The sequence below is a fragment of the Mobula birostris genome, chromosome 8, assembly GCF_030028105.1.
Source record: "Mobula birostris isolate sMobBir1 chromosome 8, sMobBir1.hap1, whole genome shotgun sequence".
Lineage (NCBI taxonomy): Eukaryota > Metazoa > Chordata > Chondrichthyes > Myliobatiformes > Myliobatidae > Mobula > Mobula birostris.
Window position 1 is genome coordinate 120,459,680 of NC_092377.1, and position 22,150 is coordinate 120,481,829.

At 48.6% G+C, this 22,150-nt stretch overlaps 1 protein-coding gene across 6 annotated transcripts in view; it reads right to left on the reverse strand.

Annotated features, from left to right (window-relative positions):
• Positions 1–10,251: 10,251 nt before the first annotated feature.
• The window catches only part of LOC140201640 (uncharacterized), a 40,350-nt gene continuing 28,451 nt past the window's right edge, over positions 10,252–22,150 (reverse strand). For all 6 annotated transcript variants that reach the window (XM_072266071.1, XM_072266068.1, XM_072266067.1 and 3 more), the window contains 2 exons: positions 21,063–21,188; positions 10,252–10,626 (listed from right to left, as the gene is read on the reverse strand). In XM_072266071.1, the coding sequence (XP_072122172.1) occupies positions 10,601–10,626; positions 21,063–21,188 (152 nt within the window). In that variant the 3' untranslated portion in view covers positions 10,252–10,600. The remainder of the gene's footprint in view (positions 10,627–21,062; positions 21,189–22,150) is intronic.

Here is a 22,150-nt window from a genome sequence, read left to right on the forward strand (position 1 = left end):
GGAGTGGACCCAAATGCAAGATACAGACATTGAAGTACTGGGAGCTGGACAAAGTTTATCAAGACTGCAAGGGAAGTCGGGTAGAAATGAAGCTGGACACGGACACAGGCCATATACTAGACAGGGACACAGGGCCTGGGCTTGGTCTTGGACTAGGAACGAGGGATCTGGATGAGGAACTTGGAAGTAGAAGCCTGGTTTAGGACTCCGGACAATAGACTGGATAGGAACCCGGAACCTGGGTCTTGACTGGGACTCGGAACCTGGCTGTAGGCTAGGGTTCGGGACAAGGCCCTTGGACAGGCTTGGGCTGGATGAGGCCCATGGACTTGGCTTGGGCTGGACGAGGCCCTTGGACTTGGCTTGGTCTGGACGAGGCGCTTGGACTTGACTTGTTCTGGACGAAGCCTTTGGACTTGGCTTGGGCTGGACGGGGCCTTGGACTTGGCTTGGACTGGACGAGGACTTGAACCTGGCTTGGACTGGACAAGGCTCTTGGAATTGATGTGGAACTCCAGCAGAGGACGAGGTAACCGCTGGACTGGACGAGGAAACTCCTGGACTGGACTGGAACACGAAGCCTGGAACTTGGACTTGGTACACGGAACACAAAGTCGGGACCCCTGTTGGGTACTGGACATAGGGCCCGGGCTCTACACAGAGTCAGGACCCCTCCTTGGGTATAGGACATAAGGCCGGGACTATTCTTAGACATGGAGCACTGAACACGAGTACACAAATAGACAGTTTCAAACTCAACGATAGAAAGTTACTTATCTTGGCGCAACAAGGCTCCAGTCTAATGCTGAACTTCCTGGAAAGAGTTCTGTAGCTGAGCCTTTGGGTGTGGGTTATGATGGGGACGGAGACAAGGAATGATGAGGTTTCTGACGGGAAATCGGATGGGGATGGTCCAGCCAAAAGAAGCTGAGTCCTGAAGCTATATAAATAGCCAGCTCGAAACGAGAATCAGGCGCCTCAATCAAGGAGCCCAATGGAACTGGGGAAAACAGGAAAGCCCAGAATAAGGATCGACAGACCGGACCGTGAACCAGAATGCAGACTTCACAGACCGGGCCATGACATTTCTCCACTTTAGAATCTCAGGCTGATGACCAGAGCATCCTTTTCAATAATTGAAACTAATGGCATTATGATCACTGGATGAAAGTCTTCCCCTAAACAAACATCTGTCACCTGTCCTGCCTCATTTCCTAACAGAAGATCAAGTATTGTGTACACTCTTGTTGGGATTTCTATGTACTGATTAAGGAAGCATGCCTGAATACATTTGACAAACTCTATCCCATCCATCCTTTTGCAATACGGGAGTCCCAGTCATCATGTGGAAAGTTAAAATGATCCCCAACACAACCTTATTTGTTATAATAGATTTAGGTTCCTTTCATATCACAGAATATATACAGTATATAATCTGAAATATGAACTTTTCATAGACATCCACAAAAGAACCCATATAATGAGCGACAGCACAATGAAGCTCCACCCCTTCACCATTTGCAGAAGAAGCAGTGAAAGCAACAGAACCCCACCGTGCAGACAACAGCAAAAAACAATCTGTGATCCCTCTACAAATTTGTTCCTCTAAATCCTGTGAACTGGATTAGCAGTAATATGGTCATACCTTTCCTAATTCTCAATTCCCCCCATCCCATAAAGCCTCACTAGGTGAGTTGTCCAGTCTGTCTGTGCACTGCCGTGACATCTCCCCTGACTGGTACCACGACTCCGCACCATTTAATCCCTCCTACTCTATCATGTTTAAAGTAATGGAACCCCGGAATATTGAGCTGCCAGTCTTGGCGCTCCTGCAAGCCAGTCTCACCAATGACAATATCTTAATGCCATGTGTTGACCTATGCTTGACTTGGTTGTCAGAGGTATTTGAGACATACACCATTGGGACCATTTAACAGGTAATGGGAGCTTATCCCCACTTCTTCCTCCGCCTATGACAGCCGTAAGAAACCATTTTCTAATCTCTATGGGTATAAAATAGCTAAACAGTGCCATCTTAATTTTACTTAACCTCAGCTTTTCTTGTCATTGTGTTCAGTTTTCTTCTGTTCTATCAATTCTTAATAAAACATTCGTAAAACAATAAATTATGTGCCTCTTTCCTGACTTCTGAAAGAACCTTGGATTAGAACATCAGAGTCCAACAGTATCTTGAATATCCTTGAATGGGAAAACTCAACATGAGGACAGATGAGGTGGAAGCAAAGGAACTGATGTGAGAAGGATAGTCAAGATGAAGTTCAAATTTCAGAATACATTTATTATCAAACTATGTGGATGCAACCCCCTCATCGGACCTTGTATAACAACATGGCTCGTTAGCTAACTTTGTTAACAGCCACGTGACTCAGTGGTGAGAAGGGCATCTACCATAAGCAAAATACGTCTAGAGTCAGAATGATTCGGGATTCAACCAAATTGTAACATTGGGATGTTCCAATTAAGTGTATGGGGTCTTTTTTTGTATGTTAAAGTTAAAATGTCTTCTTTGTTATGTTATGCTTGGGAATGCTTCTTTGTAATGTTAAATGCTGAGAAAGTCTCTAGATAGATATTTGCTTGGGTTAATACAGATAGCAGGGTGCTGTTAGACAATGGGTATTCATATTATCGTTTTTCTCGGGTGATAATGCTGTCTCATATGACTGGGAATGGGGGTTTTTGGCGGGGAGTCAGAGGAGAGACGGGGAGGACAGAGGACATGCGAAAGGCTCTGGTCGATCACTCCGGGTGGTCCCAAGCTGTGAGTCGACAAGATCCAGGTGGTCGTCAGGAATTTGTTGAGCTCCAACGGTTGTGCATGAAGAACTTGGACTTTGATAAGTCTGGCGCTTTTTTCCCCCCATTACTTCCTTTTCTGTATTTCTCCTAGACATATACGAGCCAATATAACTGAGCGTTACAAGTGGGGGCTCGCCCGGGATTTGGTTTTTCGGTAAAGCTGTAATAGTCGTCGCGTTAAGTAGTGCAAAGATGGATCGAGATAAGATTGTAAGTTAGTGTGAATTAGAGGATGTACCGGTGAATCATGCGTGCGTGCTAAGTGGGGTGGATTTCCGCATTTCGGCAGATGTACTAGCGCGAGGGTTGAGTTTGATGAAAGGTATCGGGCAGGTAGAACTTATAGCTAGAAGGCATGGGAAAGAACTGGAGTCCAGCTGGATGTTGGTTCGGACGAGTGCCGACATCATGAACTACCAGCGACAGTCCACGTGCAGGGGGAGGCGGGGCCGTGGGGTCTCCATACCCTCCCGGAGGACGAAAGTGAGGAGGTGCCGGAGGAGGAGCTAGATGAGGTCCTAGGGGAGGTGCCAGTCGCCAGGGGTGGAGGCGTGGAGTGGGAAGGTTTTGCCAGGCCTTGTCCCCCAGTTAGGGGTGAGGCCTCTGAGTTACCTCCCTGGTGAGAAGGGTTGAGGGGCCCCGTCCGAAGCTGAGAATTTTCTCAGGAGCCATGCCCACCCCGGAAGGGGAGGATGACAATGAGGCATGGATTGAGAATACATCTCAGTTGTTAGAAGCGTGGTCAGTTTCGGATGAGGAAGTTACAGAGATTGGTGAAAAGTTTGATGGGCGGGGCGGCCAGTGTAGTCCGCGAGTTGAGAGCGGAACGTCTTTCGGCTTCCTTGTCGAAGTGTTTGGATGCTTTGGAGGAAGTGTTTGGACTGTCAATAGATCCCTGGCGACTTTTAGCGGAGTTTCAAAAAATGGGGCATGGAAGAGGGGAAAAGCTCTCAGAATACATTTTCCGGCTGGAAGGAAAGCTTACAGGGCTGCGGCGCCGAGGGGTAGTGAAGGCAGACGAAGTGGCGAAGTTAAGGATGAGCCAGATATGTAGTGGTTCCCGGGAGGATGACAGGGTGGCTTGGAATATCCAGCAGTCATATAAGAGGAGCCCCCCTCCATCATTTGGGCAGCTGATTAGAGAGGTGCGGGAGGAGGAGAGTGCTTCGGGCCGAACAGGGGGCTCGGACCCCTGGGTACGGTCTTCAGCGGTTCAGGAGGTGGTAGCTGGGGAGAGAACAGAGAAATCCAAGGGGTCCCGGGGTGGGGCGAGGGTCTCCCTGCTTGAGGGGATGGACGGGGGGGGGGTACCCCCTTCGGGGGACGTCACCGGAGGAGAGAGGCGGCAAGTTGCGGGTGCTGTAACTGTGGGAGGGAGGGGCATTTCTGGCGGGAATGTAAGTGGTTGGGGGTGTGCTACAGCTGAGTGGAAGCAGGTCACTTGCGGAGGGATTGTGAGAGACTAGATGCTCCGAGGAGGGAGGGCCCTCGGGCCACTAAGAAGGGAGAGGTGTCGGGAAATTTAGGAGAAGCTCAGTGAGGGAACGGACTGGAGTCTCAGGAGGAACACGTTCCCAGAAAGCAGCCATAGAACCCCCGAAAATACAAGCTCTTACTCCGGATGGACTGGTGGGACCCCGTTCCAGCGTATCCCTACGGATAGAGTAATCTTTGCAAAAGCCATCCTTGACACAGGATGGCAGGTTACCTTACTGTACCAGTCGTTCTACAACAAATATCTGTAGCATTTGCCAGTAACCCCTTTCAGTGCACTGGAGATTTGGGGCATAAGTGACGGTGATTACCCGTACGATGGGTACCTGTCAGTGAGACTGGAATTCTCGGAGGGCGATGTGGGAGTTTCAGAAGCCCTTGAGACGCTGGTTTTGGTCTGTCCAGACCCAGTAGAAACTGGTGGCGCTGCCCTGCTAGTGGGGACTAACTCCCCTCTGGTGCGACGGCTCTTGGGAGCCTGTAAGAAGAAGGCGGGGGAGAACTTTCTGGAGACCCTCTCGGTACACCCAGTGTTTCGAGCGGTGTTCGAAGGAGTGGGTGACCCCCAGGGGCTGGATCCTGAGTGCAAACGAGGGACGGTGTGGTGTACTCAGGCGCTAAGATGATACGGCCAGGGGAGGTGGCATTAGTGATGGGGACCCCCAGATTCCCCAGAGTACCGGCGGGCGAGGCCCTGCTAGAAGACGCCCCCAACGACCTGGAAGGGGAGTCCCGGTTCCCGGCTGGGGCGCTGGTGAGACCTGAATTGCAGAGGCCCTCAGCTGTACAGGCACGGTGGATGGGGGTGATGGTAAGGAACATAACGGAGAGGGATTTCACCTTTAAGTGCAGGATGCCCCTTGCGCACTTGTTCCTGGTTCCCGTGAGACCCAATGGAGAAAAACTATTGGAGAACAGGGGGGCTGACGAAGGAGGCCTTTAATTTTGAAGACCCCCCTGTACCGCCGGCGTATAAGAGCGGGCTGGTGGAGAAGATGCTGAGGTTAGGGGATGTCTTTTCTCAGGGCGAGTTTGATGTGGGATGTTCCAAGAACACTCGGCACGCTATCCGGGTGACAAATGACACCCCGTTTAGAGAGAGGTCGCGGCGGTTGGCCCCAGCAGAGGTGGAAGATGTGTGGCAGTTGAAGGATGCAGGGATTATTGCGGAGTCCCAAAGCCCCTTTGCGTCCCCCATATTGGTGGCAAGGAAGAAAAATGGGAAGATACACATGTGTGTGAACTATAAGACCCTGAACCGACGCACTGTTCCCGACCTATATACGGTCCCAAGGATGGAAGACGCATTGGCCTGTCTGCGTTGTGCACAGTGGTTCAGTGTATTGGATTTGTGGAGTGGGTATTACCAGATTCCGATGAGCGAGACCGATAAAGAGAAGACGGCCTTTATCTGCCCCTTGGGATTTTTCCAGTTCGAACGAATGCCCCAAGGCATATCGGGGGCCCCAGCCACCTTCCAGTGGCTCATGGAGCGGACAGTGGGGGATATAAACCTGCTGGAGGTACTGGTGTACCTGGACGACCTGATAGTGTTTGGATCTCCGTTGGAGGAACATGAGGAGCGGCTGCTGAAGGTGCTGAGTCGGCTGAAGGAGGGAGGGTTAAAACTTTCCCTGGATAAATGTCAGTTCTGTAAGACGTCGGTCAGCTATGTCGGGCACATAATCTCGCGAAATGGAGTGGCCACTGATCCGGGTAAGATAGCCGCTGTAACCAACCTGGCCGAGACCCCAGAAGGTGAGCGCCTTACGCTCGTTTTGAGGGGTTTTCTAGGTATTACCGGCGATTCGTGAAAGGATATGCGGAAATGAGTCACCCATTAAGCCAGCTGTTGTGTGGTTATCCACCTGTGAGGAAGAGAGACCGAGGGCCGGAGGTAGGAGGATAATTGAACCCGGGGGAGCCTTTTGGATCGAGCTGGGATGCTCAATGTGAACAGGCGTTCCAATCTCTAAAAAGAGCGCAGACACAGGCACCGGTGGTTAGCGGCCTTGTCTGCGTATGAGTTCAGCCTGAAGTACCGCCCGGGGAGTCGGAACATCGATGCAGATGCTCTATCCCTTCGGGCGCATGACGTGTCGGGCACGGCTGAGGAGTGGAAGAGTGTCCCTGCTCCGGGAGTGAAGGCCATGTGTCAAGTTGGGAGCGAGGGGGAAGCAGGAGCCCCGATGGAGACGCATCGGGCAGTGGATGAATTGGGGTTTGACGATGACGCGCTACCCACTGTTTACTGTAATGTGACTGCTCTGAGGAACAGGCAGCTGCCGGAGTTGAGCCCCCAGGAAGTGGGGCAGCTCAGCGTGATGACCCGAGCATTGGCACTATCTGGTACGTGGTTAGACAGGGTGATATGGCCCAGGTGGAGAAGGCGAAGCATGCCTCCGTTCCCCTACTACTGAAAGAGTGGCCTCGGTTGAAGCTGAAGAACCACGTCTTGTACCCGGTCACGTCGTCCCCGGACTACCCCAGGCGCTGGCAGCTGGTCATGCCTCAGAAGTATCGGAAGACTGTGCTCCAGGCACTACATGATGATTTAGGGCACTTAGGGGTAGAGAAGACCTATGAATTACGCAAGGACTGGTTTTACTGGCCCCGGATGAGGGGGTAGGTGGAAGAATACTGTAAGACCTGTAGCCGTTGCGACAGGAGGAAGACCTTGCCTGCGCAGGCGGCGCCGTTGTCCCATTTGCAGAGTGCGGGACCCATGGACCTGGTGTGTATGGATTTCCTGTCTATTGAGCCAGACACCAGCAACACCGCCAATGTCCTGGTCCTCACGGATTACTACACTAGATATGCGCAGGCTTTTCCTACTAAGGACCAGAAAGCGACTACAGTGGCGAAGGTGTTATGGGAGAAGTACTTTGTCCATTATGGCCTTCCCCGGCGGATCCATAGTGATCAGGGACGGGACTTCGAGAGCAGGTTTATCCATGAATTACTGGCTATGCTTGGGGTTGAGAAATCCAGAACCACCCCCGATCACCCGCAGGGTGATCCTCAGCCCGAGAGGTTTAACCGGACCCTGCTGGACATGCTCGGCACTTTGGAGATCAGACAGAAAAATAAGTGGAATCAGCACATCGGTCATTTTGTTCACTGTTACAATTGTACTCGCAATGACGCTACTGGCTACTCGCCCTATTATCTGATGTTCGGACGGGAAGCGACGTTGCCCATTGATCTGTGTTTTGGGACTGAAGCGGGTGAAATACCTTCGAAGCCATATCTGAAGTACGTGTCCGATATGAGGAGAGAGTTGAGAAGGGCGTACAAGTTGGCTGAGGCAGCGGCCACCAAGCAGATTCAGCGGAATAAGAAGAGGTATGATCAGAAAATAAAGTTCGTCCAGCTATTGCCGGGAGACCGAGTCCTTATCCGGAATGTAGGACTACCTGGTAAACACAAGTTGGCGGATTGTTGGGCAGCAACCCCTTATGTGGTGGAGAGTCAGATGCCGAATCTCCCGATTTACCGGGTGAGACCCGAGAATGGGAAGGGGCCCGTCAAGGTATTCCATCGGAACCACCTGTTGCCTTTGGGTCGCGAGGTGAAGGTAGACCCAGAGCCCGAATGGGAGTTTACGGCTAGTACGAGGACTCTGCGAGGGAAGAGCCCGCTGCGAAAGAGACGGGGCCGGTCCCCACCTCGAAAAGGGATACGTCATCGGAAGACGATGATTCGGACATGTGGTACCTATTTCCATTCGCTGATTCCCCGGTGCCGGGAGAAAAGGCTCCTGGCCCTTCCCTCACTGAGTTAGGGGAGAGGAGGGAGGGTGTTGCAGAGCCTCCTGTAATACAGCCGGGATTGGGGGAGGAGAGGGTGGAGCCAGAACCTGAGGCAGAGGGCTCGCAGGTGCCGAGGGGTCCCCGTGAGGGTGAGGGTCCGACAGGTAGGCCCGGGGTGTCACCTGGGGTGTCCGAACCGGAAGAGTCAGCAGAGGAAGTACAGAGATCTCAGAGGAGTAGGCACCCCGCGGAGAGGTTGACTTATACAACGCCGGGAGAGCAGGGTGTGATCTCTACAGCCCTGGGAAGTTATGGCACTGCTTTATGCACCTGGGTTGGGTTTTGTGTTTTACAAGGAGCACTGGTGAACCCTGTTAACGTCATGAGGGCATGACTTTTATTTGGTGGTGGGTGGGGGAGAGTGTACGGGGTCTTTTTTTTGTATGTTAAAGTTAAAATGGCTTTTTTGTTATGTTATACTCGGGAATGTTTCTTTGTTATGTTAAATGCTGAGGAAGTCTCTAGCTAGACATTTGCTTGGGTTAATACAGATAGCAGGGTGCTATTAGCCAATGGGTATTCATGTTATCTTTTTTTCGGGTGATAATGCTGTCTCATATGACTGTGGACGGGGTTTTTGGCGGAGAGTCGGAGGAGAGACGGAGAGGACGGCGGATGTGCGAAAGGCTCCGGTCGATCACTCCGGGTGGTCCCGAGCCGTGAGTCGACATGATCCGGGTGGTCGCCAGGAATTTATTGAGCTCCAACGGTTGTGCACGAAGAACTTGGACATTAATAAGTCTGGCGCTTTTTCCCCCATTATTTCCTTTTCTGTATCGAATCTATATTAATTTCATAGACTTAGTAATATCTATAAAGTGTGCTTGGTAAAACGTACTGTGTGTGCTGGCTGATGATGTTTGGGATTGATTCGGGCTGCAGGGGTGCAGCAACCGACCCAGCGGGAAGCGTTGAGGCAGGTGCTGGGTGGGATTTCCCCTAGACATATATGAGCCAATATAACTGAGCGTTACATAAGGATGTTGTTTGCTGTAGAAAAACTACCCATACACAATTATCGGTCGCCAATGAATGACAGATCGTACACTAGTATAAAATTACAAAGAAAGTAAATTTACCAGTTTCCAACTATATCGAACAGTTAACACAAAAAGGGGGAAAAAGGGCCTATTACAGTTAAACCAGACAAAATGTGCACATCAGCATTGGAGCTGGTTTCTGTAGTAACTGTGTGTATCACTTTACTTATGGCGCTGAGTTCCCATCGCCCACCACAGGTGGAACTTCCCTTCTTGGAATCCTTTGACCCATAAAACAGCCCTTGCATTAGGTGGAATCCTCCAGGTGTCTTCCCTGATGCTCTTCTCTGCACACCTCCTACCAAAGGACTCCAAACTAGACTAACTGTCCTTCAGAAATCTCATCCCACCCAGCTGTCTTGCCTCCCATGGGCAGAAAGTTACCACATATACCAAGACAATCCTGATGGTCTGACATAAGATTCGTTAGTTGGACAACATAGCTCCTTATCTTTAGCCAAAGCCAGAATACTCTTACTAGCAGCACACATTGCTTTTGTAGAAAACTAATGAAATAAAATACCTCACAGCATAGCAGTGAAACCCTAACCAGGGCCTTACGTATATTATTTACAACTTTGAGATTTATCAGCCTGCAGGCAGCCACAAAACAAAGAAACACCCTGGGATTCATTTGAAGAGAAACCTCACAGAACAGGACCATCAAACACGGTGTCTGAAAAAAAGGGAAGGGAGGTGTTGCAGATGGGCCAAGTTATTTTCAGGACAGGGTGGAAGCTGGAGGCAAGGTTTCTGAAATTGATGAGATCAGAATGGGTGAAGGAAGCTGCATCAATGCAGTCAGCAATGTCGTGGAGAAAAAGTCTGGGTGTGTTACTGGCGTGAACTTGGACTGTGGAATCTTCCATGCCATCAATGAAGTTAAAGTCGTGCCCTGAAAACACATTTGGTTTACTCCTCCCCCTGTCCACCTCCTTATTCTGGATCTGCCCTCTTCCTTCCCATTCCTGATGATGGGTCTTTCCCAGAACCCGACTGATTACATCCATTGATGATGCTGTCTCATCTGATGAGTTTGGCCAGCATTTTGTCTATGTTCCCCTCTCCCCACTCCCCCACTCACCATGTTGACTGATCATCAGCAGATGGGCTGTTCAGGGTAATTTTCATCACTGACAGAGGGTAGTACACATCACAGGAGTCACATCACTATCACTCTTTTATTGACCATCAGTGGGGCAGACAGAGGGTCTGAGCAGGCAACACAAGACATTTTCAGTGCAATAACTGTGATTAAACACCATTGGTTCAGGATGAGGGTCTCCAGTTTGTTTCTGGAGTCAGAGCTTCTCAGAACCGGATGAGTTGTATTCAGTGATGTGTTCAGAGCAGGTCAGGGCAGACGAGGGGAGCAGCAGGTTTTCAGGCTGGGTCTGGGCAGCAGATTCCCCAGACGGTGGGTGTGTCAGGTGATCACTGGCCTCCTCCTGCAGGACTTCCTGCAACAGGAAATACAGACGATCTCTATCAGTTGTACACTAACTGACATTCCTCCCTGCAGGAGTGGGAGCACAGTGCAGGAACACTGCACTGTGTGAGAAGACAGAGATGATACACACTTCCCCACTCCAAGCCTGCCCACTGGACCCGCTGTGCTCAGTGACACCGACACCGACGGAGATTAATAACATCACACAGAAGTCAGCAGAACCCTCGGATCCTGACCAGTGGAACAGAATGGAAAGTGGAGGGATATGTCGACTTTGTAAAGAGCTTTGTTCAGGCAATCCTTGACAGACTACACATAGCTCTGGTCACCGTGGTGAATTAAAGGTTCACACTAAATAGTCACAGATCAGAATCACAGCACTGGCTGGGAAAGGGAAGTCTCAGGGTTGTCTTGTGGGACAGAAGGTTACAGACATGTTTGATGGGGAGAAGATACCTCCACTTGTGTCTGGAACTGGACACAGGGTCATTAATACAGGGTATTCACTGAGAGATCAGATAGAACTCAGGGGAAACTTCTCCCACAGAGAGAGAGAGAGAGAAGGTGGAACTAACCCCAACCCCACTGGGAACGGCTCGATAATCAGATTATGGAGGAATTAGAAGCATAGTGAGGGGTGTGATGGACAGGGGCGGGAGAAAGCTAGTGTTGCACAGAAACACCACCATTAACCAGTGAGGATAATTGTTCCGATTCCCTGCTCTAAACACCATTGAACCCTGCCCAGTGCAGAATGTGGGACTGAGTCACTGAAGATACAGGTAGATGAGCAGCAGTGGCCAACAACTGGAGAACAACTGGACTCTCCCGCCCTGGCAAAAGGCTGTGGCCACCTTTACCCTCTTGTGATTTTATATACGACTGTATATATCTTCCATTATATACCATTAAGTTCCAAGGAATCTTTGCCTGTTCAACCTCTTGCTATTAACTTTCAGGCTTGGCAATATTCTTGTAAAGCTTCACTGCACTCTTTCCAGTCTGAGCAAACCTTTTCTATAATAAAGTGACCTAAGCTCCACACAGTACTTCTAATGCAGCCTTACCATTGACAGAGAGAAATTCAGCATAACGTGCCCAATCCCCATACTCAGCGCACTGACTGATGCAGGCCAGCATGCTAAAAGCCCCTTTCAACACCATCTCTATCTGTGATGCTCCTTTCAATGAACTGTGTACTCATACTCTGTCCAATTACACTCCCTGTGTGCTAAGTGTTATTTCTCCCAACATGTTCCTGCAGCTCAGGGCATAAACAGACTTTCTTAGCTTCTGAAGTGAGCTATTTCTCCTTAGTTATTATTTTAATCTTAAAATAGTGACAGATCAGATTAAAGATCTGTTTTTGTGTTACATCTACGTTGAATCACTGAAACATTCAGTGAAATGCTCGTGTGTCTTGATGAACAACACAGTACAAGGATGAGCTGGAGGCAGCCGTAAGTGTCACCCTGCTTTCAGTGCCAACGTAGCAAGCTCACAAGTTACTAACACTAAGCTTTAGCACTGTGGCAGGAATCTAGAATGCCCAATGGAAACCCACTGCAGTCGCAGGGAGAGAGTACAGACTTCTTAAAGACAACAGAAGGCATTAAACACACATGGCTGCCCCTGTAAAGTTTATGCTAAACACTATAGAACTTCTTGGGTTTTATCTTAATCTTATCGGCCAAATCCATCTCACACTCTCACTCTTTGCCTCCTGATTTTACCTTGTCCTTCCATATTTTCCTTGACCAAACTTGAATATCTCTCATCTTGTCAGGTTTACCCTCCTCTTCATAGAGCACAGAATATTACAGTGCAGCACAGTACAGGCCCTTTGGCCCACAATGTTGTGCCGACCATCAAACACTGCCTCCCATATAACCCCCCACATTAAATTCCTCCATATACCTGTCTAGAAGTCTCCTAAATTTCACTAGTGTATCTGCCTCCACCACCTACTCAGGCAGTGCATTCTACGCACCAACCACTCTCTGAGTAAAAAACTTTCCTCTAATATCCCCCTAGAACTTTACCTTAAAGCCATGTCCTCTTGTATTGAGCAGTGGCGCCCTGGGGAAGAGGCGCTGGCTATCCACTCTATCTATTCCTCTTAATATCTTGTATACCCCTATCATGCCTCCTCTCATCCTTCTTCTCTCCAGAGAGTAAAGCCCTAGCTCCCTTAATCTCTGATCACAACCCATACTCTCTAAACCAGGCAGCATCCTGGTAATTCTACTCTGTACCCTTTCCAATGCTTCCACATCCTTCCAAGAGTGAGGCGACCAGAACTGGACACAGTACTCTAAATGTGGCCTAATCAGAGTTTTATAGAGCTGCATCGTTACGGTGCGACTCTTAAACTCTATCCCTCGAATCATGAAAGCTAACACCCCATAAGCTTTCTTAACTACCCTATCTACCTGTGAGACAACTTTCAGGGATCTGTAGGCATGTACGCCCAGATCCGTCTGCTCATCCACACTACCAAGTATCCTGCCATTTACTTTGTACTTTGCCTTGGAGTTTGTCTGTCCAAAGAGTACCACCTCACACTTCTCCAGGTTGAACTCCATCTGCTACTTCTCAGCCCACTTCTGCATCCTATCAACGTCTCTCTGCAATCTTTGAAAATCCCCTACACTATCCACAACACCACCAAACTTTGCGTTGTCTGCAAACTTGCCAACCCACCCTTCCACCCCCACATCCAGGTTGTTAATAAAAATCACGAAAAGTAGAGTCCCAGAACTGGTCCTTGTGGGACACCACTAGTCATAACCCTCCAATCCGAATGTACTCCCTCCACCACGACCCTTTGTTTTCTGCAGGCAAGCCAATTCTGAATCCACCTGGCCAAACTTCCCTGGATCCCATTCCTTCTGACTTTATGAATAAGCCTACCATGTGGATGCTTGTCAAATGCCTTACTAAAATCCATGTAGGTCACATCTACTGCACTACCCTCATCTATACGTCTGGTCACCTCCTCAAATAATTCTATCAGGCTTTTTAGAGACGATCTGCCCTTCACAAAGACATGCTGACTGTCCCTGATCAGACCATGATTCTCTAAATGCCTATAGATCCTATCTCTAAGAATCTTTTCCAACAGCTTTCCCACCACAGACGTAAGGCTCAGTGGTTGATAATTACCTGGACTATCCCTACTATCTTTTTTGAACAAGAGGACAACATTTGCCTCCCTCCAATCCTCCGGTACCATTCCCGTGGACAACGAGGACATAAAGATCCTAGCCAGAGGCTCAGCTATCTCTTCCTTCGACTCTTGGAGCAGCCTGGGGAATATTCTGTCAGGCCCCGGGGACTTATCCATCCTAATGTATTTTGCACCTCCTCTCCCTTAATATCAACATGCTCCAGAGCATCAACCTCACTCATATTGTCCTCACCATCATCAAGTTCCCTCTCATTGGTGAATACTGAAGTGAAGTGTTCATTGAGGACCTCGCTCACTTCCACAGCCTCCAGGCACATCTTCCCACCTTTATCTCTAATCGGTCCTACCTTCACTCCTGTCATCCTTTTGTTCTTCACATAATTGAAGAATACCTCGGGGTTTTCCTTTACCCTACTCACCAAAGCCTTCTCATTCCCCCTTCTTTCTCTCCTCAGCCCCTTCTTCAGCTCCTTTCTTGCTACCCTATATTCCTCAATAGACCCATCTGATCCTTGATTCCTAAACCTCATGTATGCTGCCTTCTTCCACCTGACTAGATTTTCCACCTCACTTGTCACCCATGGTTCCTTCACCCTTCCATTCTTTATCTTCCTCACCGGGACAAGTTTATCCCTAATATCCTGCAAGAGATCTCTAAACATCGACCACATGTCCATAGTACATTTCCCTGCAAAAACATCATCCCAATTTACACCCGCAAGTTCTAGCCTTATAGCCTCATAATTTGTCCTTCCCCAATTAAAAATTTTCCTGTCCTCTCTGATTCTATCCTTTTCCATGATAATGCTAAAGGCCAGGGAGCAGTGGTCACTGTCCCCCAGATACTCACCCACTGAGAGGTCTGTGACCTGACCTGTTTCATTACCTAATGCTAGATCTAGTATGTCATTCCCCCTAGTTGGCCTGTCAACATACTGTGACAGGAATCCGTCCTGGACACACTTAACAAACTCTGCTCCATCTAAAGCCTTGGAAATAATCAGGAGCCAATCAATATTAGGGTATTTAAAGTCACCCATGATAACAACCCTGTTATTTTTGCAACTTTCTAAAATCTGCCTCCCAATCTGCTCCTTGGTATAACTGCTGCTACCAGGGGGCCTATAGATTGCCCCCAACAGAGTAACTGCTCCCTTCCTGTTCCTGACTTCCATACCGACGCAAAAAAGGATCCTGCTACGTTACCCACCATTTCTGTAGCTGTAATACTATCCCTGATCAGTAATGCCACCCCACCTCCCCCTTTCTCTCCTCTCTATCCCTTTTAGAACACTGAAATCCAGGAACATTGAGAATCCATTCCTGCCCTGGTGCCAGCCAAGCTTCTGTAATGGTCACTACATCATAACTCCATGTACATATGCAAGCTCTCAGTTCATCACCTTTGTTCCTGATTCTTCTTGCACTGAAGTATACGCGCTTTAGCCCTTCGACCTTACTACCTTTACACCCTTTATTCTGCTTCTCTTTCCTCAAAGCCTCTCTATATGTTAGATCTGGCTTTACTCCATGCACTTCTTTCATTGCTCTATCACTTTGGGTCCCATCCCCCTTGCAAATTAGTATAAACCCTCCCGAACCATGCTAGCAAACCTACCTGCAAGGATATTGCTCACCCTCAAGTTCAGGTGCAACCCATCCATTCTGTACAGGTCCCACATTCCGCAGAAGAGATCCCCATGATCCAAAAATCTCAAACACTGCCCCCTGCACCAACTCCTTAGCCATGCATTCAACTGCCATCTCCTCCAGTTCTTATCATCAGTATCATTTAGCACTGGCAGCAGACCTGAGAACGCCACCCTTGAGGTCCTGTTCTTCAGCCTTCTGCCTAGTTCCCGAAACTCACACTTCAGGACCTTATCCCTCTTCCTGCCTACGTCGTTGGTACCAACATGTATCACGACTTCTGCTTGCTTTCCTTCTCGTACCAGGATGTTGTGCAACCAGTCAGATACCCCCGACGCTGGCACCCGGGAGGCAACACACCATGTGGGTGTCCGTCTCACGTCCACAAAATCTCCTGTCTGCTCCCCTGACTATAGAGTCTCCAATGATGGCAGCTCTCCTCTTCTCCGTCCCACCCTTCTGCACCACAGGGTCAGACTTAGTGCCGGAGGCCCTGCCACCGTGGCTAACCCCTGGTCGGTCCTCCCCGCCAACAGTATCCAGGACGGTAAACTTCTTATTCAGGGGAATGGCTACAGGGGTGCTCTGCACTTACTGTCTATTCACCTTCGTCTTCCCCCTCTGACTGTCACCCAGTGACCTGCTTCCTGCAGCCTAGGTGTGACTACCTCCCTGTAGCTCTCATCTATGACTGCCTCATTCTCCCTTATGAGTGGAAGGTCATCCAGCTGCTGCTCCAGATTCCTCACACGGTCTTCCAGATCACCCAGCCGCATGCACTTCCAAGAATCCAATTGTTCACTCACCACCAAAGTCTCGCTCTGCCCTCCTGAAAAGCACACACATCATTCCGAAGCACGTAAACTGGGAATTGTTGCTAAATTGACTTCAGCACCCAAGGAAGTTTTGTACTGTGAAACTCCATCCCTCACTCTCCCCTGCAACAGCCACTGACTGACCAGCTACAGTTCCATCATTTTCCCAGCCAAGACACACATTGGACATGACCCTCACATTCCAGGTGGGAAGGTTACATTGAAATATGAGGCGTGACAAGGAGAGGCAGGTTTTCCCTTCGGGAAACAAACATCTTCTGGATCTGGTTCTATCACTGAGGTTGTCTGATGGCCAACATTTCATTTGGGCACCGATAGTCAGCTGAGTTCATTTGAGAATATCACTGATTCCTTCAGAACCTTCTCATGGACGTCTCCTCGATTGTAACATTGCATTGTAAAATATAGAACCTGTGTTCGCTCAGTCTGTCCCACACCAGGCACAATTCACTAAGGGTGATTCTCCATAACGGAAAGGAAGGGAGGTGATTTAATGTTCCTCTGAGCTCAGAGATGGACACCCTACCAAAGAGAAGGCTATGAAAGCAAAAAGTTAGCTGTGGTTCGCAGTGGCAGGGAGCGGTTAGGAGTCAAAGAGATGGGCAGGAGCGTAGGGGTTGCGGGGGTGGGGGTGGGGCGGTTTCCTAAGGGTTTAAAGGCTGTAGGGGTCAGAGGTGAAACTGACAAAGCTACAGATGAGGCATGGACCTCGCAGAAGAGGGTTAGAACTTCAGTTCAACTCACATTCCACAGAATCCCCTCCCTGGAAGCAATTGGGATTCTAATTATGAGGCCACACCCAAGGACATAGGTTAAGTCATTCAGAGACAGAGGAATGTACGTAATGCAGGCCATTCAGCCGAGCACTTGATACAGCAGGATTTAGGACATTCATTCCAATGTGTCTGTAATGATCTCTCTGCCCAGCTGGATAATCCCAATTTCTGTGGTCAACTTTATCCATTCTAACCCTGCCTTTCCATACAGTGTCCCTTCAATGATACCATTATACTTGCTGCTCCCACTTTCTCTGGGAGCTCGGTCTAGAAACTCACCACCCCACGGGTGAAAGAATTGCCCCTCATGTCCTATTTAGATCCTTCCTCTTCACCCTAAACATATGCCCCAAGCTTTGGGCTCTCCTGAACTGTGGAAAGACATCCACCTCATCCTTGCCACACCATGATTTTATATATTTCTACATTATCATCACTTCCTACATTACAAGAAATAATCACCTGGAGTGGAAAACTCAGCAGTGGTAACAGCCTTGCAATTCTCTGCCCAATTTGCGGTTTCACTACATCTTTCATATCAAAGGGTGACCAAAACTCTACACCATGTTCCAATTGCAGCCTCGCCAATAACTTATTCAAGGGCAACCCAATGCTCTAGTTCTGTATTTAATGCCCAACTGATGAATGTCAATGTGCTAAAGCTTCTTTTCTCTCAACATGTTTCTGCGGCTCAAGACATAAGCAGACCTTCTAGCTTCGAAAGTGAGCTAATTCTCCTTGGGATCCATTTTAATCTTAAAATAATGAAAGATCAGATTAAAGATCTGTTTTATGTGTTACATCTGCATTGAATCATTGAAACATTCAGTGAAATACTCGTTTACCTCAATGAACAATACAGTACCAGTATGAGCTGGGGGTAGCCCTGCCTCCAGTGCCAAATTAGCATGCTCACTAACTACTAACACTATGTCATGTCCGGATCAGGGTCTCTTTAAATTTACTTTGTTTATGTTACGATCCGGACCGTTTACTCCCTGTTCCCCTTTGGTTCCCTGTTTTCCCGTGTCCCTCGGCCTTGGTGATTGGAGGCAATTTACTCTTGGCTGAACCGGTAGTTTATAGTCTCCGGCTTTTAGCTGTTTGGCGCGGGAGCGTCAGCAAAGTCACCAAAGGTACGGCGTGCCAATGTCATCTGGCCGGAGCAAGCGTTGTCTCCGCCCGAAGTGAGTGCCGGTAATTCGCCTTTCCTCACCGGAGCTACCCTGTCAAGTTACCTCGTCAAAGCGAGGCTGCAAAGTTTCCACCGAGGTGGGTCCGTCAGTTAACCCGCCGGAGGGAATCAAGAACCGCTATCTACTGTTCCCGGGCCGAGTCGAGAGCTCGCCACTACCCGGAGGCTCCAAGTCAAATCCCGGCCCTGGCGGCATCTAAGTTCCGAGTCGAGTCCCGGCCCTGGCGGTCTGTGATTCCTGTCCTACCCTGCTGTCTCAATCCCTTCTCTGCCCCTCTTGCCTCTAGTCCTCGTCTGCAGCCCTCGACTGCACCTCGGTCTAGTTCTATCGCCGGAGCTAGACAGGTACTGTCTGGTGTTCTTTCGTGTTGGTCTTGTCTTGTCTTCGCCTCCGTGGGGTAAATCAGGCTGTCTTACCGTGGCCCTGCGGGGGGTCATGTCTTGTCATGTCTTGTCCTCGCCTCCATGGGGTAAGTCAGGCCGTCTTGCCGTTGCCCCGTGAGGGGTCATGAGTCATGAGTCCCGGCCCTATGTCCTGTACCCAAGGAGGAGTCCTGGCTATCTGTTCTGTGTGCGAGTCCCGGCCCTATGTCCTGTACCCAAGGAGGGGTCCCGACTCTGTGTTCTGTGTATGTGTCCATGGTTCCCTGCTCTCCGGAGACAGAGGCTTTGTTTTTTCCATGTTCCTCCTCTCCCTAGCACATGTCATGTGCATGCCTGGTTCTGGAGTCCGAGCCCGGGGCACGACCCAGGTACTGGGTCCTTGCCCTGTCTCTGGCTCAGACTCCATACCGTAGCCTCTTCATGTCGCCGCTAGTTCTGGGGTCCAAGTCCGAGTCCTAGCCCAGACCCCTAGTCCCAGCCTAGTTGTAGTCCTGAGTCCTTGTCCAGTGCGCTATTCCTGCTTCTGCTTTGCTCTCCTGGTATCAAACAATAAACTCAATTTAATTACCTTCACAAGATGTGTCTTTCATTTGGGTCCACCCTAGCTCCCAATGCCCCACCATTGTGACACACTAAGGTTTTTGCACTGTGGTGGGAAACAGGAATACCCAGTGGAAACCTACTGTAGTCACGGGGAGATAGTACAAACTCTTTAATGACAGTAGAGGGAATTGAACACACATGACTGCAGCTGTAAAGTTCAGCTAACCACGACAGAACTTCTTGGGTTTTACCTTAACTTTATCTGCCAAATACATCTCACACTCTCTCTCTTTGCCCTCCTGATAGTATTCCTAGTCAGGTCCAAAATAGGGATTTATCCACCAATACACTGGAAGGTTGCAAATATCACCCTTTCTGGATGAGCAGTCTCCAAAACAACTGTACTTAATTCCCTTGAGTAATCATTATTATCTCCTCAGTGAAAAAAGGGAAATATTCATTAAGGATCTCACCCATGTCCTGCAGGTCAAGATATAGGTAGCCCTACCAATGTTTAAAGGGATCTACTCACTTAGTAACCACATTTTACTCATGATATGCTGCAAAATCTCTTGGGATATTCCTTTACCTTTTCTGCCTGATCCATCTCACACCCTCTCTTTGCCCTCATGATTTTGCTCTTGATTGTTTTCTTAGTCATTTGGCATTAAAGGATTCTCTGACACATGACCTAATTGAACTATGTCCTTCCATATATTTCTTGACAACGCTTGTATATCTCTCATATTTTTGTATCCACAGAACTGTCTCTCCAGGATTTCATGCAATGTTTCCTACTAGACCAACCTACCATTGTAGGTTCTGCTAAATGGATGACATTCTAAGGCCAAACCTCATCTATAATTTTGGTCAGTCTGCAAACAGCTCTGAGAGGTTCAACTGCACAACTTTCCACTCACAACACCATGCAAACTCCTCCTAATCAGTCTCTGTATACCCAAATACTGGGACATCCTTTCCCTCCGATTGCCCACCACTAACTTCCACACAATTGTCGTCAGATTCACTACTCTGTCATTCCTTGGCTTATCCCTTCTATCATTCTCAAACAACGGAACAACATCCCCCTTATTCCATCCTTCAGTGGCATCGTTTCCCAGTGACAAACGATGAAGCAAATATCTCCATAAGGGCCTCCGCTGTTTCCTCTCTAGCTTCCCACGAGTCCCAGGAAGCACTTAGTAAGCCCCAGGGGATTTATCCACTAGAAATCACGGTAAGACTACAAATACTTTCGCCCTGGGAATATGTATGTTCCCCAATCTGTCTTCACCTTTTTCTGTCATCTCTTGAGCAATTGTGATTTTCAGTAAATCAGTTCAGCAATCATTGAGGAGAAATATTTCTTATAATTTCAACCTATCTGCCTCCTCAAGTTACAGACAGCCTGCTGATCCCCAACAGGAACTCCTCTCTGACTAACCATCCTTTTAATTGTTACTGAGCTAAAGGACCTCCTAGAATTTTTCTTAATCTTAGCTGTCAGATCCATCTCATACCCTCACTTTGCCCTCCAGATTTACCTCAAGTGCATTCTTCATATTTTCATAGTCATCATGAGGTTAAATTGTTCCCAAATTAAAAACAATGTACAATGTACCAAATGATGGAGGAACTCAGCTGGCCGGGCAGCATCAATGGAAAAGAGTAAAGCCAATGCTTCGGACTGAGACCCTTCTTCGGGACTCCTGTTTGTGAACACAATGTATACTTGCCTCTCCTCTTGACTGGAACTTCAATCTCTGTCGTCAGCCAGGGCTCCTAGACCATCCCGGCTGTGTACACAAGAGGAACTTAATACATCTACACCCTTGATATGTCATGAGTCGTGCCCCAATCCTTGCTTCTCACCGTTACACTGAAGCTTCTCTGAGCTCTTTTTGTCCTTCTCTTGTGTGCCAGTTGAAGATGTCAAATGATCTGGTTGCTCAGTGCACAATGAGGGAGTCTCACTGCCCTCCGGATCCTCGCTCGACCCTAGGGCACAATACACACATCAATCAGTAACCTGTAACCTGGGAGTTGGTGTTGGGGTTACCTTAGAACCAATGGGGATTTACAGCTGACCCTTCCACCCTCCCACGCCCCCATCCTGGTGTGTCACCGACTGACTGGGATACAGTTCTGACAGTTTCCCATCATGCCCACCCTAGACACATCTGCCATAGGGCATGTAATTGGAGACCGATGGAGGTGTAGAATGAGGATATTCAGCTAATCGTTTAGTACACCAATAAAGAGGTTATTTGCCCAATGAGTCTGCGGTGACTAATATGCCCAGCTAGGTAAACCCAATTTCTTGCAGTCAACCTTTTCCGTTCTAACCATACCTTTCCATGCATCTATCCCTCAATACCAATGTACCTGCTGCACCCACTTTCTCTGGCAGCTCGGTCTATATACTCACCACCGTATGGGTGAAATAATTGCCCCTCAGGTCCTATTTAGACCTTTCCACTTCACCCTAAGCAAATGCCCCAAGTTTTGGACTCTCCTGATGTGTGGGAAAGACAGTTAGCATCCAACTTGTCCTTGCCACGCCATGATTTTATATGTTTCTATATCATCACCACCTCCTGCATTACAAGGAATAATGACCGAGACTGGAAAAACCCTCCCTATTACTCAGCACTGGTAACAGTCTTGCAATTCTCTGACCAATTTCCAATTTAACCACACCTTTCCTATAAAAGTTTGTCCAAAACTCTACACTATGTTCGAATTGCAGCCTCACCAATGACATATTCAATGGCAACATAATGCTCTAGTTCCGTACTCAATGCCCAACTAATGAATGTCAGCATGCTAAATGTTATTTTCTCCCAACATGTTCCTGCGGCTCAGGACATAAGCAGACCTTCTGAGTTTCTAAAGTGAGCTATTTCTCCTTAGTTATCATTTTAATCTTAAAATAGTGACAGACCAGATTAAAGATCTGT